Source organism: Taudactylus pleione, unplaced genomic scaffold, assembly GCF_031769625.1.
Source record: "Taudactylus pleione unplaced genomic scaffold, aTauple2 ptg000036l, whole genome shotgun sequence".
Classification (NCBI taxonomy): Eukaryota; Metazoa; Chordata; class Amphibia; order Anura; family Myobatrachidae; genus Taudactylus; species Taudactylus pleione.
In genome coordinates this window covers 8,796,207-8,811,003 of record NW_028284438.1, presented here as the reverse complement: position 1 = coordinate 8,811,003, position 14,797 = coordinate 8,796,207, and the positions used below count along the sequence as shown (strand labels likewise).

Sequence of the window (14,797 nt, the reverse complement as noted above, 5' to 3'; positions counted from 1 at the left end):
AGATTTGTCAGATGAACGACTGAACGATTGAACGATTTGAACGATTTGAACGATTTTACCAAAGTTTTGAACGATTTGAACGATTGAACGATTTTTGACTGCATTAAAATGAATGGAATCGTCCAAGTCTGACTGCAAACACATCAGATGTCAGAAATCGTTATCTGACCATCGGGAACGCGCATCGTTGATCGTCCATCGTTCAGGCATGTCAGATATGAACGATTTTCCTTCAGATATGAACGACTGAACGATTTTTAAATCGTTATCGTTCATATCTGAAGGAAAAATCTGATCGTGTGTATGCACCATTAGAATCAGATGATGTGTAATCAGATAAATTGAAAACAGCTATTTATTTTTCAGTTTAGTGTGACTCATATAGTAGATTGCCAGTGATTACAGCCTCTCTTTCTACAGGACTTTTGTTTATGTTTGATTTGAGTCCCCATATCCCCCTTTAAATAAAAGAGGATACAAGTCCAGAATGAGAATCAATCACAGAGGTGTCTGACCAATATCAGTAAAAAAAAACATAATTATAGTTTAATTATATCTTATTTTTTTGTGTGGTAATGCAGCCAATTACATCTTATATCACTACCTAAAGCCTGAGATGTTGTTCCTGGTCTTTATCCTCTCAAATAATGACTGTGGTCTCTAGCCTTCTCATATTATGGTTCTGTTCCCTATTTATGTCAAATAATGACTGTGGTCTCTAGCCTTCTCATATTATGGTTCTGTTCCCTATTTATGTCAAATAATGACTGTGGTCTCTAGCCTTCTCATATTATGGTTCTGTTCCTTATTAATGACTGTGGTCTCTAGCCTTCTCATATTATGGTTCTGTTCCCTATTTATGTCAAATAATGACTGTGTTCTCTAGCCTCCACATATTATGGTTCTGTTCCCTATTTATGTCAAATAATTACTGTGTTCTCTAGCCTCCACATAATATGGTACTGTTCCCTATTTATGTCAAATAATGACTGTGGTCTCTAGCCTCCACATAATATGGTACTGTTCCCTATTTATGTCAAATAATGACTGTGGTCTCTAGCTTTCTCATATTATGGTTCTGTTCCCTTTTTCCATCAAATAATGACTGTGGTCTGTATTATCCTCAGGTTTATGTCCTGATTTCTCTCCTCACATACTGTCTCTAATATGGTCAGATAATAGCCCTGGCCTCACTCATTCTGCCTCCAGCCGTGGCTTGTCCACTCTGAGTCTGTGGCTGGGTGAGAGGTTTGGGGCTGGATCAGGGGGATGGCTGGTTGGCACAGTACCTTGGTTAGCTGCTGCTTCCACTCAAGGTGCGTCCCCTCAGCTCTGCCTGGACCTGTATGTCTCTCGATCAAAGTGGATGGTGTTTATTCATTCTCTCTCTCTCTGAGGTTTATTGTTGTTATCATAAAGGTTGGGGTGCAGGGGAGTAGTGGCAGATCGAAGACTCCAAATTGTGGTCAGGTCTATGGTATGGATAGCAGAAGATGGCGGGCCACGTTGAACCCGTGAGCCCTAATTTGTACACCTCTGCTGTATACAATCCCCCTTAACAGATTTATACTTCTCTTTCTTAAAAGAGAATAAGTCTATCATAAACAAATAAATATATAACATTAATTTGGATATCCAGTTAACAGTTGAATCTAATTTAAGAACATCTAAACCAGTATTCTTCAAAGAAATTTTCTATTTAATGAAATATTTAATATCAGAATTAACTCTTATCAGAAATAACAGAATTAAGCAGAATTAATTTCTGCTTTTCTTGGCTTTTATTTTTCTTTATCTGTTCCAGTTTTTCTGTGCAGCCAACAACTTTCCTGTTTACAGATGATACTAGCAGTGATACTGGTCATGTGTTCTTTTGTTTATGCACTCAAGTCTGTGAGTTTTCTTGGTGTCACCAGTCATGTGAACACATGTGATATAATGCATTTACAGTACAGTACCTTCCAGTGTCGGAATGAGGCATGAATGGCCCACTGGGGGAATACAGCGGTAGAGGCCCATGCTTAAGGGGTGTGCCCAGCCACCACAGAGGATTGACTAACCATTAGAGCAGGGGTTCCCAACCACTGTCCTTAAGGCACACTAACAGTCCAGGTTTTAAGGATAGCCATACTTGAGCACAAGTATATTAATTAGTACCTCAGTTATTTTGCTTTAACCATCTGTGCTCAAGCATGGATATCACTAAAACATGGACTGTTAGTGTGCCTTGAGGACCGAGGTTGGGAAACACTGCATTAGAGAGTGCCTGGTCTGGGCCCCCTTATAAATATATATAGTAAATACTGATAGTGCATGATAGTGCATGCATGCATAATGTACCAGATTGATAACTACAATGCACTTTAGTGAATCCTGGAAATGCAGTATAATGTAACACGCACAGTCTGGAACCAGACCCCTAGAGGAGTTGGTGGGCCCTCAGGCAGTGGGGTCCATCGGGGATTTCCCCTGTACCCCTGTGGGGCAGTCTGACCCTGATATCTTCTTCCCCCTTCACTGTTGACCAAATGACTCTTGAGCAACATTACTTATGTTGCTGGGCGACATGGTTTGTGAACATACAGTAGGTTATTATTTTCATGTTTTGGAGATAAACAGCATGAGTTACTTGTTTGTTATGTTGTGACAGCCCTTGCTGCCTTAGAACTAAAATGCCCATTGTACACATTGGATGTACTAATGTTTTGCTGCAAAGTGACTTGCTTAATGTTGACTTATAGCCATCCTACATATTTAGAACAATCTTTTTCTATTTTTTTTAATTATGTCTGCTGACTTCCTAGAAGGATGGGATAGACAGTAGCATACTGATAGATGGTTTAAATGCAGGATTTGGTTTACATATTTCTATAAAAAATTAGTTCAGTAGCCATTGCTTTTGCGCACACCTTACAAGCATCATTAGGAAAGGTTATGGTTTTATATATGTGAATAATACAGTTCTAGGTATTTGCTTTTCTAGCTATTTTCTAGTAGAATTGTTATGCTTTGTATTGAGGCTGCTAATATACTGTTATGCAGATAAAAAGAATGCCCATCCCTTTTGTACTTGGTCAAGGGAATCGCTCCATTACTATAAGTCATTAGTAGTCTCACTCATATGATAGAAGACAAGGGAATAAAATTGTCTCAGTAGATTTTATGAAAATACAAACTAAGACCTGAAGCAAATATTTGCATAATCCACATGAAGGACCAACATATGCAACTGGCCAATCTCCATAGAGAGGGTGGCTCACATGAAGGCATCAGAAGATACAACCTTCCCACTCTCAACACTCTCATTTAACCTGCCAATTAAGTTACTCTATGAGGATGCAGCGAACTTTTAGACAAAATGTTTCCTTTGATAAATTAACCAAAATGCCCTCCTTATTAATTAGCATGATTTATGTCCCATAAACTATTAGGGCCTTATTCAAAGTTGCACACAATTCCATTTTGCAGACAGATCTGCGACCAATCCGAGCATTTATGGACTATTCAGAGTCATATGCATCTCTGCCACATCTCCAGCTACGGCTAGTGGGTGTAACAATGAAAGACCGCAGTGACAATTGCAGCGTTCTTAATGTGTTCTGCTTAAACCTTATCTTGAATACCAGAAAATATACAGCTATAAAGATATAGTATTTCATAACGTGTTCTATTAATTTGTTCTTCTTTCTTCAGAGCAGGTGATGGGAGCCCATCTACGAGGAGAGTGACCATGATACGAGAGAAGGGAAGGAGACAGGCCATTCGAGGCCCAGCATTTATGTTTAACAATAGAGGCCCAAACATGACAGCAGAGGAGGAGCGCTTTCTGGATGCCGCAGAATATGGGAACATTCCTGTGGTGAGGAAGATGCTGGAGGAGTCTAAGACATTGAATGTCAATTGCGTGGATTACATGGGACAAAATGCCCTGCAGCTAGCGGTAGGGAATGAACATTTAGAGGTGACCGAGCTTTTGCTAAAAAAGGAGAACTTGGCACGGATAGGAGATGGCTTGCTTCTTGCAATTAGCAAGGGGTATATAAGGATAGTGGAAGCCATCTTGAATCATTCTGCGTTTGCTGCAAGCAAAAGACTCACCCTCAGCCCATGTGAGCAGGAGCTACAGGATGATGATTTTTACTCCTATGATGAAGATGGCACTAGGTTCTCTCCAGACATCACACCCATCATCCTTGCTGCTCACTGTCAAAAATATGAAGTTGTGCATATGCTGTTGATAAAAGGAGCGAAGATAGAACGTCCCCATGATTACTTCTGTAAGTGCAATGACTGTACTGAGAAACAAAAGCATGACTCATTCAGCCACTCAAGATCCAGAATAAATGCCTACAAGGGCCTGGCGAGTCCGGCTTATCTATCCCTTTCAAGTGAGGATCCCGTACACACGGCACTGGAGCTGAGCAATGAATTAGCCAAGCTGGCCAATATCGAAAAAGAATTTAAGGTAAGATTGTGTAGGTTATACTTGTTACGTAAAATAAATACATTTTGTATGTTTCAGCAGTAACTTAACCATGAAACAAATGTGTCCAATCGGGAAAGAATGAGCACGTTTGACAATGCAATTAATGGTTAACATTACTAGGCATGTTCTATGGATTATATTCATCTTTCCAGCTGAAGAGAAATGTGCAGTAGTTTATTTTCATTAAATTACTAATAGTACCATTAATTAAAATGTCCTGAATGTAAAATTAAAATTGTATATCAGCATATGGCACAATTTATCTAAATTTACATCATAGAGGCTTGTGTAGCATAATTTGTGTAGCAATATTCTAATGCCACATTTCTCTTTCTGTTGTGGTATGTTGATGCTTAAGTTTTGGGCAACCTGTGTAGAGCTGGACAGTATTGGATCCCTGACAAAATATGATTTGGTTTACATATACCCTGTATTTATTTTCTATTCTATTTTCTATGTTTAACATATTTCACTGAATATAGTATTACTTTGATTTTGTAATGTAATATTTAATATATGGATTACTTTTCACTATATTTTGATAATTTTAATAATCTGAATACATTAGTTGTAAGTGTTAGTTTGCTACAATCTTATTAATTGCATTTTAGCATGATTTATGATTTATTAATTTATATTGCAAAATGTTCATTTGTTCTTTATGAATTCAGATGTTTTTTATACCCCATATCACAAAATATGTCCAGGTGGGGTTATTTGAAACAGGGAAAATTCTGAAAAGTTTTTAAATATTTAAATGATGAAAATGTAAAATAATATGTATGCTTATAATATGCAAGCATCATCAATAAACTCAAAGGACTATTTTTTTTATAATTAATTGACTAGAAATTAGATAGGGCACTATCTGTGTGGAGTTAGTATGTTCTCCCCATGTTTGCTTGTGTTTACTCCGAGTGTTTTGTTTTTCTACCAGATTTCAAAATGAACCATAGTGGGGTAGTAAATATAAATTGTAAGCTTCACTAGGGCAGGCACTGATGCTAATTATAAAATATTCTCTGTAAAGAAATGCATAATATGTAGGTGCTTTATACATAATGCTTATATAAATAATTTGGGATTGAATGGTACAAACAGTCAGGATGAACCCAATATAATTATGTAGTTGCTTTATACATAATTCTTATTATATAAATAATGTGGTTGTGAACAATGCCAACAGTCAAGATGAACCCAATATAATTTGAAGGTAATTTGAATATCCTGCCCTTTTGAAGTTCTTAATTTGGCATATACTATATGAAAATTCAATACATTAAGGATAAAATGATGTTCAGTTGACATTTAAATGTATATTAATTGTACAAAAATAATAGATGCAAATAATGTATTTTTATTTTATTTTAGGTGACACAGTCACTTCACTCCGAGCACATCGCAGGGATGGGCTCATTTCGGAGCCCCTGTCCCTGCAGGTGCTCTTTAATACATTTAGACCTTTAGGGCAAAATTTACTAAGCGTCGGGTTCTAAACCCCGGCGGTTTGGTGGCGGTTTGGCATCGGTTTTGCTATCCGCAGATTTACTAAGGCCAAAACCGCTGCAAAACCGCCACAAAACCGCAGTCAAAACACATTTTAGAATAGAATAGAACAAGGCTGTCATTTAGAAGCTGCTGCAAAGCCACCACCAAACCTCCAGGGTTTAGAACCCGCCGTCAAACCGCCACCAAATCTCCAGTGTTTAGAACCCGCCATCAAACCGCCACCAGACCTCCAGGGTTTAGAACCCGCCTTCAAACCGCCACCAAACCGCCGGGGTTTAGAACCCGACACTTAATAAATTTTGCCCTTAGTCTAGCAGTGAGAGTTGGGCGAAGGCACTCTGTGATCAAGATATTCATTCACTTTTCCTTGTACCCCATAGAGGTTGCGCAGGAAATTGAGAATGGACTGCTGCCATATTAAACCAGTAGCACATTACCAATATTTGAATATGCCTCTCATGAGATTAGCCCCTAATTTATGAGCTAATCTTTGGAAAACCTGCATATACCTGCATAAGCCTGCATATAATTACATATCGGAGAGCAAAATGTTCCCTGAAACTGTTGTCTTGGTAACTCATAGTCAGAAAGGTCTGAGAAAACTGTCTGCTCCTCTACTTGAGTGAGGCTACTTAGTACAAACTGCGGCTTCTTTTCATCTTCTGTTTCATGTTCTGTGCTTCTGTGCATGGAGCACCGTGCCAGCAAATAAAATGTCTGCACAGGCAAAACTTTTCCTTCTAATTTGTTTGACTGTTTGTTTTAATGTCACTTGGGTATGCTAAAAACTGTGCTGCAGACCCCAAATATCTCCTTGTAATACACGATTAGAAAAGTCTCCTAGCTTCAAAGGGTTTTACACTGCTTGTTTATTCCAATATTATTGTTTGTCGTCCTTTCCCTGACCCATATTTCCTTGCCGTTCTCTTTATTCTTTTTAAACTACTTGATGAAAGCACATAGAACATATAACTGTTTCTTACGGCTTAGTTTAAACCAAACATAAGTGAAACATGGTTCTGCTTGGAATACTTGTTCTGCTATTTGCCCGTCTGAAGGAGTTGGCTTAGTGTAGAACTCTATGGCTCTTGTGTCCAGAGTGCCTAACAGGTGCTCATTTAATGTATATGATGATGTCTGGCCAATATGTAACAATTCTGGAAATTCTCACTTGCAACAATTTTTAACAAATGTTAATAAAAATATATATAGTAATAGAAATACTTGTTTGGTATAAACCTGTTTTCTGATTGGAGGTCATACTAGGAGCTGTAGTTCAACAACAGATGCGGGAGCAATAGTCATAATACCCTGCTGTAATGTGTGTTTAGAAGACATTGTTTACAAACTGAAATCCCTGGGTTTCAAAAAATAAAACAAATAGTTAATGTAAATGAAAAGCTAAAATTAGTGCTGAGCAACTTATGGAAATTTATGCAAAGCTACAAATGCAGTATTTGTATTTTTATTTTACTTAATTCAGATTTATGCATATGGTTTTAGTGGCTCGTGTACAGTTGGATGTATGTCTGTTTTACTGCGCAATTGTACAGAATAGAAAAGGATGCATTAATCTATATGTAGCTCTTGACACACTTTACACTTAATAGAAAGGAGGAACAGAGCCGGCAAGGGGCAGGTAAGAGGTGGTTAATATTTCCATTTGGGATGAAACAAAAGATTCCTATTTTATTTGTAACCCCTTTGCTTCTGAGGCTTTTGTCACCACTCTGCTGAGCCTATTTCTGCAATGGTCACAGTTCAAGCACACCTCCCAGCATAGCTGCACCCCTGATCTACTTTATACTGTCATCAACAGGGATGTGCAGTCAGGGTAGGCACTCCCTATCAGACTGCAGAGTTTTGACTATAAAAATGATTAGTAAAATACAAAGCAGATATTTATATAACTTATAAATATCTTCTTTGTAGTATTCTGATTGTTTTTATAGGCAAAACTCACCAAAATTGCAGCACTCCCTGGAAATACAGGGAGAGATGAGAGATGAGGCATTAAGAGCTCAGCCTTACCTCTGATAGCTCAGACACTGCCTGGAACTGGGAGCTGGGCCACAAAGCAGCCAATAAAACACAGAGAACAAGAGCCAACGGAGGCATGCCTCACTGTGACTCATCAATACCTCATCACAAAGTCACAGCTGTGTGTGTAAACAATAACATCTCTCACAGAGACACACTTCACAGAATAGCAGCACATCACTGCCCCATTGACAGAAATACAGATTTCTGACAGAAAAAATCAGTAAATGTCAAGATTACTACTGTACAAAACTCAAAGGACCTGACATCAATCCTCATCAATGATGACTGGTTCCCAAATTATCTATTCAACGAACTAGCAGGAGTTACCTAAGGAGCCACTTCAGAATCCAGCACAGCAAACATTGTGTAGACATGCCAGCCTTCATCCTGAAGAAGCATTAAGCACTTCTTGCCAGTACAATTCACTGTTCAACACGTTTTCTTTCTAAAATGAACCACTCTTAAAGTGATGGCAGTTATTAATGTTCAACTGTTTAAACAGCCTATTCTGAGTGTGCAACTGTTTTATTCACTTACACTGTTATCCAGTTAAATGTTTATTAATTAATAATAATTCAAAACAGCATATTCTGAACTTTTTTTTCCTCCTGTTCTGTATCTGTTTCACCCTATTTTGTCACAACAGGGGCCACTTTATAAGATAGATATACCACTCTTGAATGTGCGATTGAGCTGTAATTTATGCACGCCTTGGGTGGTTGAATGCACACCAAAATTTTTTTATTTTTTTTCTGTCAGAAATCTGTATTTCTGTCAGTGAGGCAGTGATGTGCTGCTTTTCTGTGAACCATGTCTCTGTGAGAGATGTTATTGTTTACACATACAGCCTTGGGTGGTTGAACGCACACCAAGGCATGCGTATATCAGAGCTTGTCCGCACACCCAAGATTGGTTTATCTATTAGATATACTTAGCATATGCAGAATGCAGAGGAGGAGCCAGACTCGTCATCCACAGTAACGTTGTTAAAGGGGAAAACAGCAAATGTTTAAAGTCAAATAAATTGCTCTAGTTCATATTTATATCTTGTATGGTAAATGCAATTTTTCGTTTCATAACTTTTAAAACACTATTTTATGTGGTGCATATGACATCTCATTACATTAGTATTATGTGTACACAGAGTATAAGGCAAAAGTTACATTTACTACAAACACTGTCAAGCCACATATGCTTTCTCTATGTTATTATGTGGTGTACGTATTGAGTTTCACTAACATGCTGAGGGCCTGATTCAGAGACTGACACAATGACGGTATTTTTGCAGAACGAGCGGTTGTTTGCTTTTTTGCATGCGCCAACGCCAGTGATGGCATTGTGATTACTTTTGACATAGGAACCATTTGCAAAGTGAATGGCAGGTAGTTAGCATTTGGGGGTAGTAACAAGGGGAGTTGGTTAGATAAACGCAGGCGTGTCTGACCGTTTGGATGGCATTAGCATATTTTAGCAACTGTATTCAGTTGTGATTGCATTATTGTAAGTCCCTGAATTAGGCACTGAGGACCTCATTCAGAGTCGGTCGTTGCGGCCGCACGGTCGTAAGGTAAAAGGGTCCGGATATGCAAATGAAGCGCTCGCAAGTTGCGTCGGTAGGATGGGACCGTTAGCTGGACGAGCGAGGGGAGGATGTGGCCGTAAGACTAAAAATACGCCCCCTTCTCGTTCGCATTACACGTCATCTCCGGGCATATAAGGATTAATCGAGGAACCATCGGAGCTGCTCGTAGAGCTTAAGGTTGACCATACCCTCTCTTAAGCACTACGATCTAGTTAGTGTAAAAACCTCCCATGTCACATGTACCATGACACTACTTAGTTAATTATGCACTCCCATAAAACGCTGTTTGCATAGTCAGTCACGCCTGCGTTCGGATCTCCACTGCCACGTTCACAAACACCTTCCCCTGTTACCACCCACAAACGCCTCATTCTGTCACTCAAACTAGCAACCTGGCTGTGTTCAAGGAGAGAGCAATTTCTGATTGTAATAGCTAGTTTGCGCATGCACATTGCGAATTATACGCATGCACAGTTTAGCGAACATCGGTGGCGTACGACCGAGCGACCGCAACGACCCACTCTGAATGAGGTCCTGAGTGCAGTAACACACACACACACATATGTATATATAGATATGTGTGTGTTTATAGATGTACATTTCTATCTGTGTGTATATATATATATATATATTAATATATACATACATAGTGCCAATGTTCGTGTGTGTCATTTATAACATATATAACATTAGGAATTTCATCCTCACCATTAGCCAGAGACAGGCAAGGAATACTCCATCCATCAGAATATGTACCAATGGTTTAATGGCATACTGTATATGCAGTCAGACATGTAGGGTTATATATCCAATTTGCAGGTTAGATCTCATTAGTGCAGGATATGGAACATTGGTTTCTACAGTATAGGACTTGCAGAGTGCTCACAAAATATAAATGATGAAAAAAGACTGCACGGTTTGCTCTCTACTACAATTTATCAAAAACTGTACTTTGCTATTAAAATAGACCTTAGAGAAGTTGTTTACTTTCCTGCATTTTGTACTGTAATGATTATGTTCTAGTGTAGTATAATAAGACTTGGCTAGAATCCTAGTAAAAGGTAATCAAAAATGTCTACTGTAATGTTCACACAATCTGAGATAAATACTAATTACATGCTGTAGTTTTGGCAGTCACACGAATGAAAGAAATACATTGTCATAATGATATGTAATGATTTTGATTGCACTATTACAACATCTGAAATAGAGAAATCAATAACCATTTTAAAACTATTGCATTTAGGGGTATGCATTGGTCCATTTGTATGAGGTTATTACTTTGGAACATTATAGATTTAGGTATGTGAAACCAAATTGGTGAGCAGAATATAAAAATTAAACCATTGATGATGTGATCATTTTATTTGGTTGTCTTGCAAATGGAGAAGAGTGTATAGCAGCGAGTGCTGCACCTTATGTAAGGGCTAAGCAGAGGCCGCACAATGTATCTTATTATTACAAGCATAGAAGATAAAACATGTTCGTAGCGACATTACAAGAAAAGGCTGTTAAATGAACAATAGCAACATATTTATATAGTATGTATATGGGATGCAATTGATATGCCAGTGGACAGGAATCCGGCAGTTGAAATACTGCCGCCGGAACCCCGCCGCCCAGCATAATGCTGACACCGATAGCCCGATGGACGTCAGGATACCGGCGTACGGAGGATATATGTATGTGGGCACATCTGTAGGTTGTGGCATATTAACAGTGATCAATTGATATTAAGGGGCCTTATATGTTCCAAGAAAACATTCTTCATACCATTACACCATCACCACCAGCCTTAATCATTGATACTAGCAGGTATGGGTCCATATATTCATGTTGTTTAAACCACATTCTAACACTCAAATCTACAGGTCTCAGCAGAAATCATATTCAACAGACCAGGAGATGTTTTTTTTAATCTTCAATTGTCCAGTTTTGGTGAGCCTGTGTCCTATGTAGCCTCAGTATTTTGTTCTTAGCTAACACAAGTGGATCCTCATTTTGTCTATATTAAATGAGTAGAAACGTAGAATGAATTGACCAGAGATTTGTTGGTGCACATAGCTGATAATGTTAGTCCTGGGTCTGGTAGGTCACACCAATATGAATTACTGTCTAGCAACCATTTAGTGACTACTAGGTGCTGCCTGTGTAACAGGTCACTTTTATTCTCCATACTCAAATATATGGTGCCCCACTAGTATGTAATTTTGCTCATCTCTAGGCTAATACCAAAAGTGGTAGCACTGGACACACGTGTGCATGTCAATTAGGTTTTTCTGAGCAACCAGTGGCATAACTAGGGTATTTGGAGCCCAGGGCAAATTTGAAAAGGGAGCCCCCCCCCCGATATGTGAGCGCGCCTTCGGCGCGCGCAGAAAAAGATGGGTGTGGTCACTTAAAAATGGGGCGTGTCAACATGACACACACCTTTATTTTCACGCTGAACATTCCTATCCATATGCATCTTAACCCCAGTAGTGCCCCTTATACAGTACCCCCAGTATGCAGTTGTGGTCCCTATTATGCAGGCCGAGTGGTGCCCCTTATACAGTATCCCCAGTAGTGGTCCCCCTTATACAGCCCCCAATTAGTTACCCTTATTCAGTGCCCCCAGTAGTGGTCCCCCAAAATGCAGTGCCCCATGTAGTGTTCCCCCTAATGCAGTGCCCCCAGTAGCAGTCCCCACAATGCAGTGCACCCAGTAGTGGTATCCCCTTATGCAGTGCCCTTTATATAGTGCCCCCAGTAGTAGTCCCCCCCATGCAGTGCCCTTTATATAGTGCCCCCAGCAGTAGTCCCCCCCATGCAGTTTTCCCAGTAGTGGTCCCCCTTATTCAGGTACCCAGTAGTGATCCTCCCCTATCTAGTGCCCCCTGTAGTGGTCCCCCCAGTGCAGTGCACCTAGCAGTAAGCCCCTTACATAGTGCCCCCAGCAGTAGTCTCCCCTACCCCATGCAGTGCCCCCAGTAGTGGTCACCCTGATGCAGGCCCCCAGTAGTGATCCCCCCTATCCAGTGCCTCCTGTAGTGGTCCTTCCTATTATTGCCCCAAGTAGTGGTCCCCCCAGTGCAGTGACCCTAGTAGTAGGCCCCTTTTATAATGCCCCCAGTAGTAGTCCCCCCCAAGTAGTAGTCCCCAATAGAGGTTCCCGCTCCAGATTAAGTGCCCCAAATAGTAGCCCCCCCCTCCAGTAGAGGTCCCCCCAGTAATGGTGCCCCCAGTAGTAGCCATCCCCAGTAGAGTTCCCCCCAGTAGTAGCCACCTCCCTCCCCAGTTGTGCCCCCAGTAGTGCAGACAGGTTTAAAAAAATTATATATACAAATATACTTACCTGAATCCACGCTGCTGCTCCGGACCACGACACCGCTCCCGCCGCCGCCGCCCGCCTGTCCTCCCGAGCTGGCACGCTCAGCATTATGGGAGAGACGTCATGATGTCATGACGTCTGTCCCATTACCCACTGCAGGAGCCGGACGGAAGCCCAGCTCTTGCAGTGGGTGCTGCAGCAGTCAATGAGAGTCTATCTGACTCTCATAGGCTGCTATTTAACACACGCATCGCCGCCAGCGCTGGCGGCGATGCGTGTGTTATGCACAGCCTGAGCCCGCCTCCTGGCGCTATTGGGCAAGCGCTCAGGGGGAGGGAACGGGCTCAGCTGTGCAGCACAGGACCGGCGCTGGAAGCCTAGCGCCGGTCCTGTGTAAATATGTAGCACTGACCGCACTCAATGCGGTCGGCGCTACAATGGCTAACTAGGACGGGCCAGTACCGTGGCCGGCGGCGCTCCCCCACGCCACCGGTCCCACGGCCCCCAGGGCACGCACCCCGCTCGCCCTGCCCTAGTTATGCAACTGTGTGCAACACTAAAATGTATTTTCTCCCTTGTGTGGCTAGTACATAGAATATTAGCTTTGTTCATCTAAATGTATGTCAATCATAGATTTACTTTGTCTCATTTTCAAATTCGTGTATCTAATACATAGTATAGACTCACTGCCTACACTAGCATACTGTATGCTACTTAGAATTTACTGTGCCTCACTAATTTATTTTCTTCTCTGTGTTTCAAGCACATAGAATAGTAGCACTGTTCACAGTAGCGTATGCCAATCGGAATATACTGTGCCTCACTAACATTTGATGTTTATAAATGTAGACTGTGTTTAGGTACCATTTCCTAAAGGACTTACTCTAGTCCACACTCTAGTAAAGGAAGATTCCCCACCTCTCAGTACTGCAGTGAGGGGGTTAATTAAGACCATCTTCATGCACATAAAAGAGCTCCTGATATATTTCCTTGACTCACCCTCCTTTATCTCATGTAGATGAGATCATAATCTGCAGTGATACAAACAATTGTAAAAGTTTGACAAACTTTAAATCACGACTAAATGCTACTCAGACAGTGTGAAAGAATATGAACAGAATAGATGATCAGTAAGACGTAGCAGAGAATTCTTATCGTTATGATGGAAAGTATATACTTTTCTGCCAGAACAGCTGGTTTGATTCTAATACAGTCATGCAGAAAATAATTAGAATTACTTGAAATCCCAACTCCGCTTTTGTTAAAAGGCAAATTGAAGAAGTACAAGACAAACATATTTAGTCATGTAAATACGGCTTTTACATTTGTTCAATTCAAATGGCATTCTTCAATATTTTCTTTTAAAGATGGAGGATGTGAACAAATTATATTATACCAATGTTATAATTTTGAATAATCTGGATAACTTTCTCTTACCTTAATTCTGGATATGTATTCAAAACATTTTTGCAGTCAAGCATTGGATTAATTGTGAAGAACCCAAATTTGTTTTATAAGTCTTATAACATTTTTTTATGTACTTAAAGAATAGTTTTACCCATTTTTATGTAAACTACTTTATAATAAGACTACTTGTAACGGATTGCCCTTCCGTTATATTATGGCCGAACAACATTTGAATGCGAATTCCACTGAAATCTACTAAATTAGGGTGGTAGTATTAAGTAAAAAATAAATATTTGTCTGCACTCTGGCAATGGGTTGGATACGTGATCCCGATGCTGATAATGCCGTCGGCGGAAATCCCGATGCATACAGGTAAGTATTCTATCCCTAACACTACCCCTAACTAGGGGTGAGCGGGTTCGGATTTCTGAAATCCGAACCCCCCCGGAGCCCCCCCGAT

General features: G+C 40.2%; 1 protein-coding gene across 2 annotated transcripts in view; it reads left to right on the top strand.

Moving 5' to 3' along the window:
• TRPC3 (transient receptor potential cation channel subfamily C member 3) overlaps positions 1 to 14,797 on the top strand; it is a 239,097-nt gene that overhangs the window by 78,583 nt on the left and 145,717 nt on the right. For both annotated transcript variants that reach the window (XM_088452253.1, XM_088452252.1), the window contains exon 2: positions 3,694 to 4,465. In XM_088452253.1, the coding sequence (XP_088308379.1) occupies positions 3,694 to 4,465 (772 nt within the window). The remainder of the gene's footprint in view (positions 1 to 3,693; positions 4,466 to 14,797) is intronic.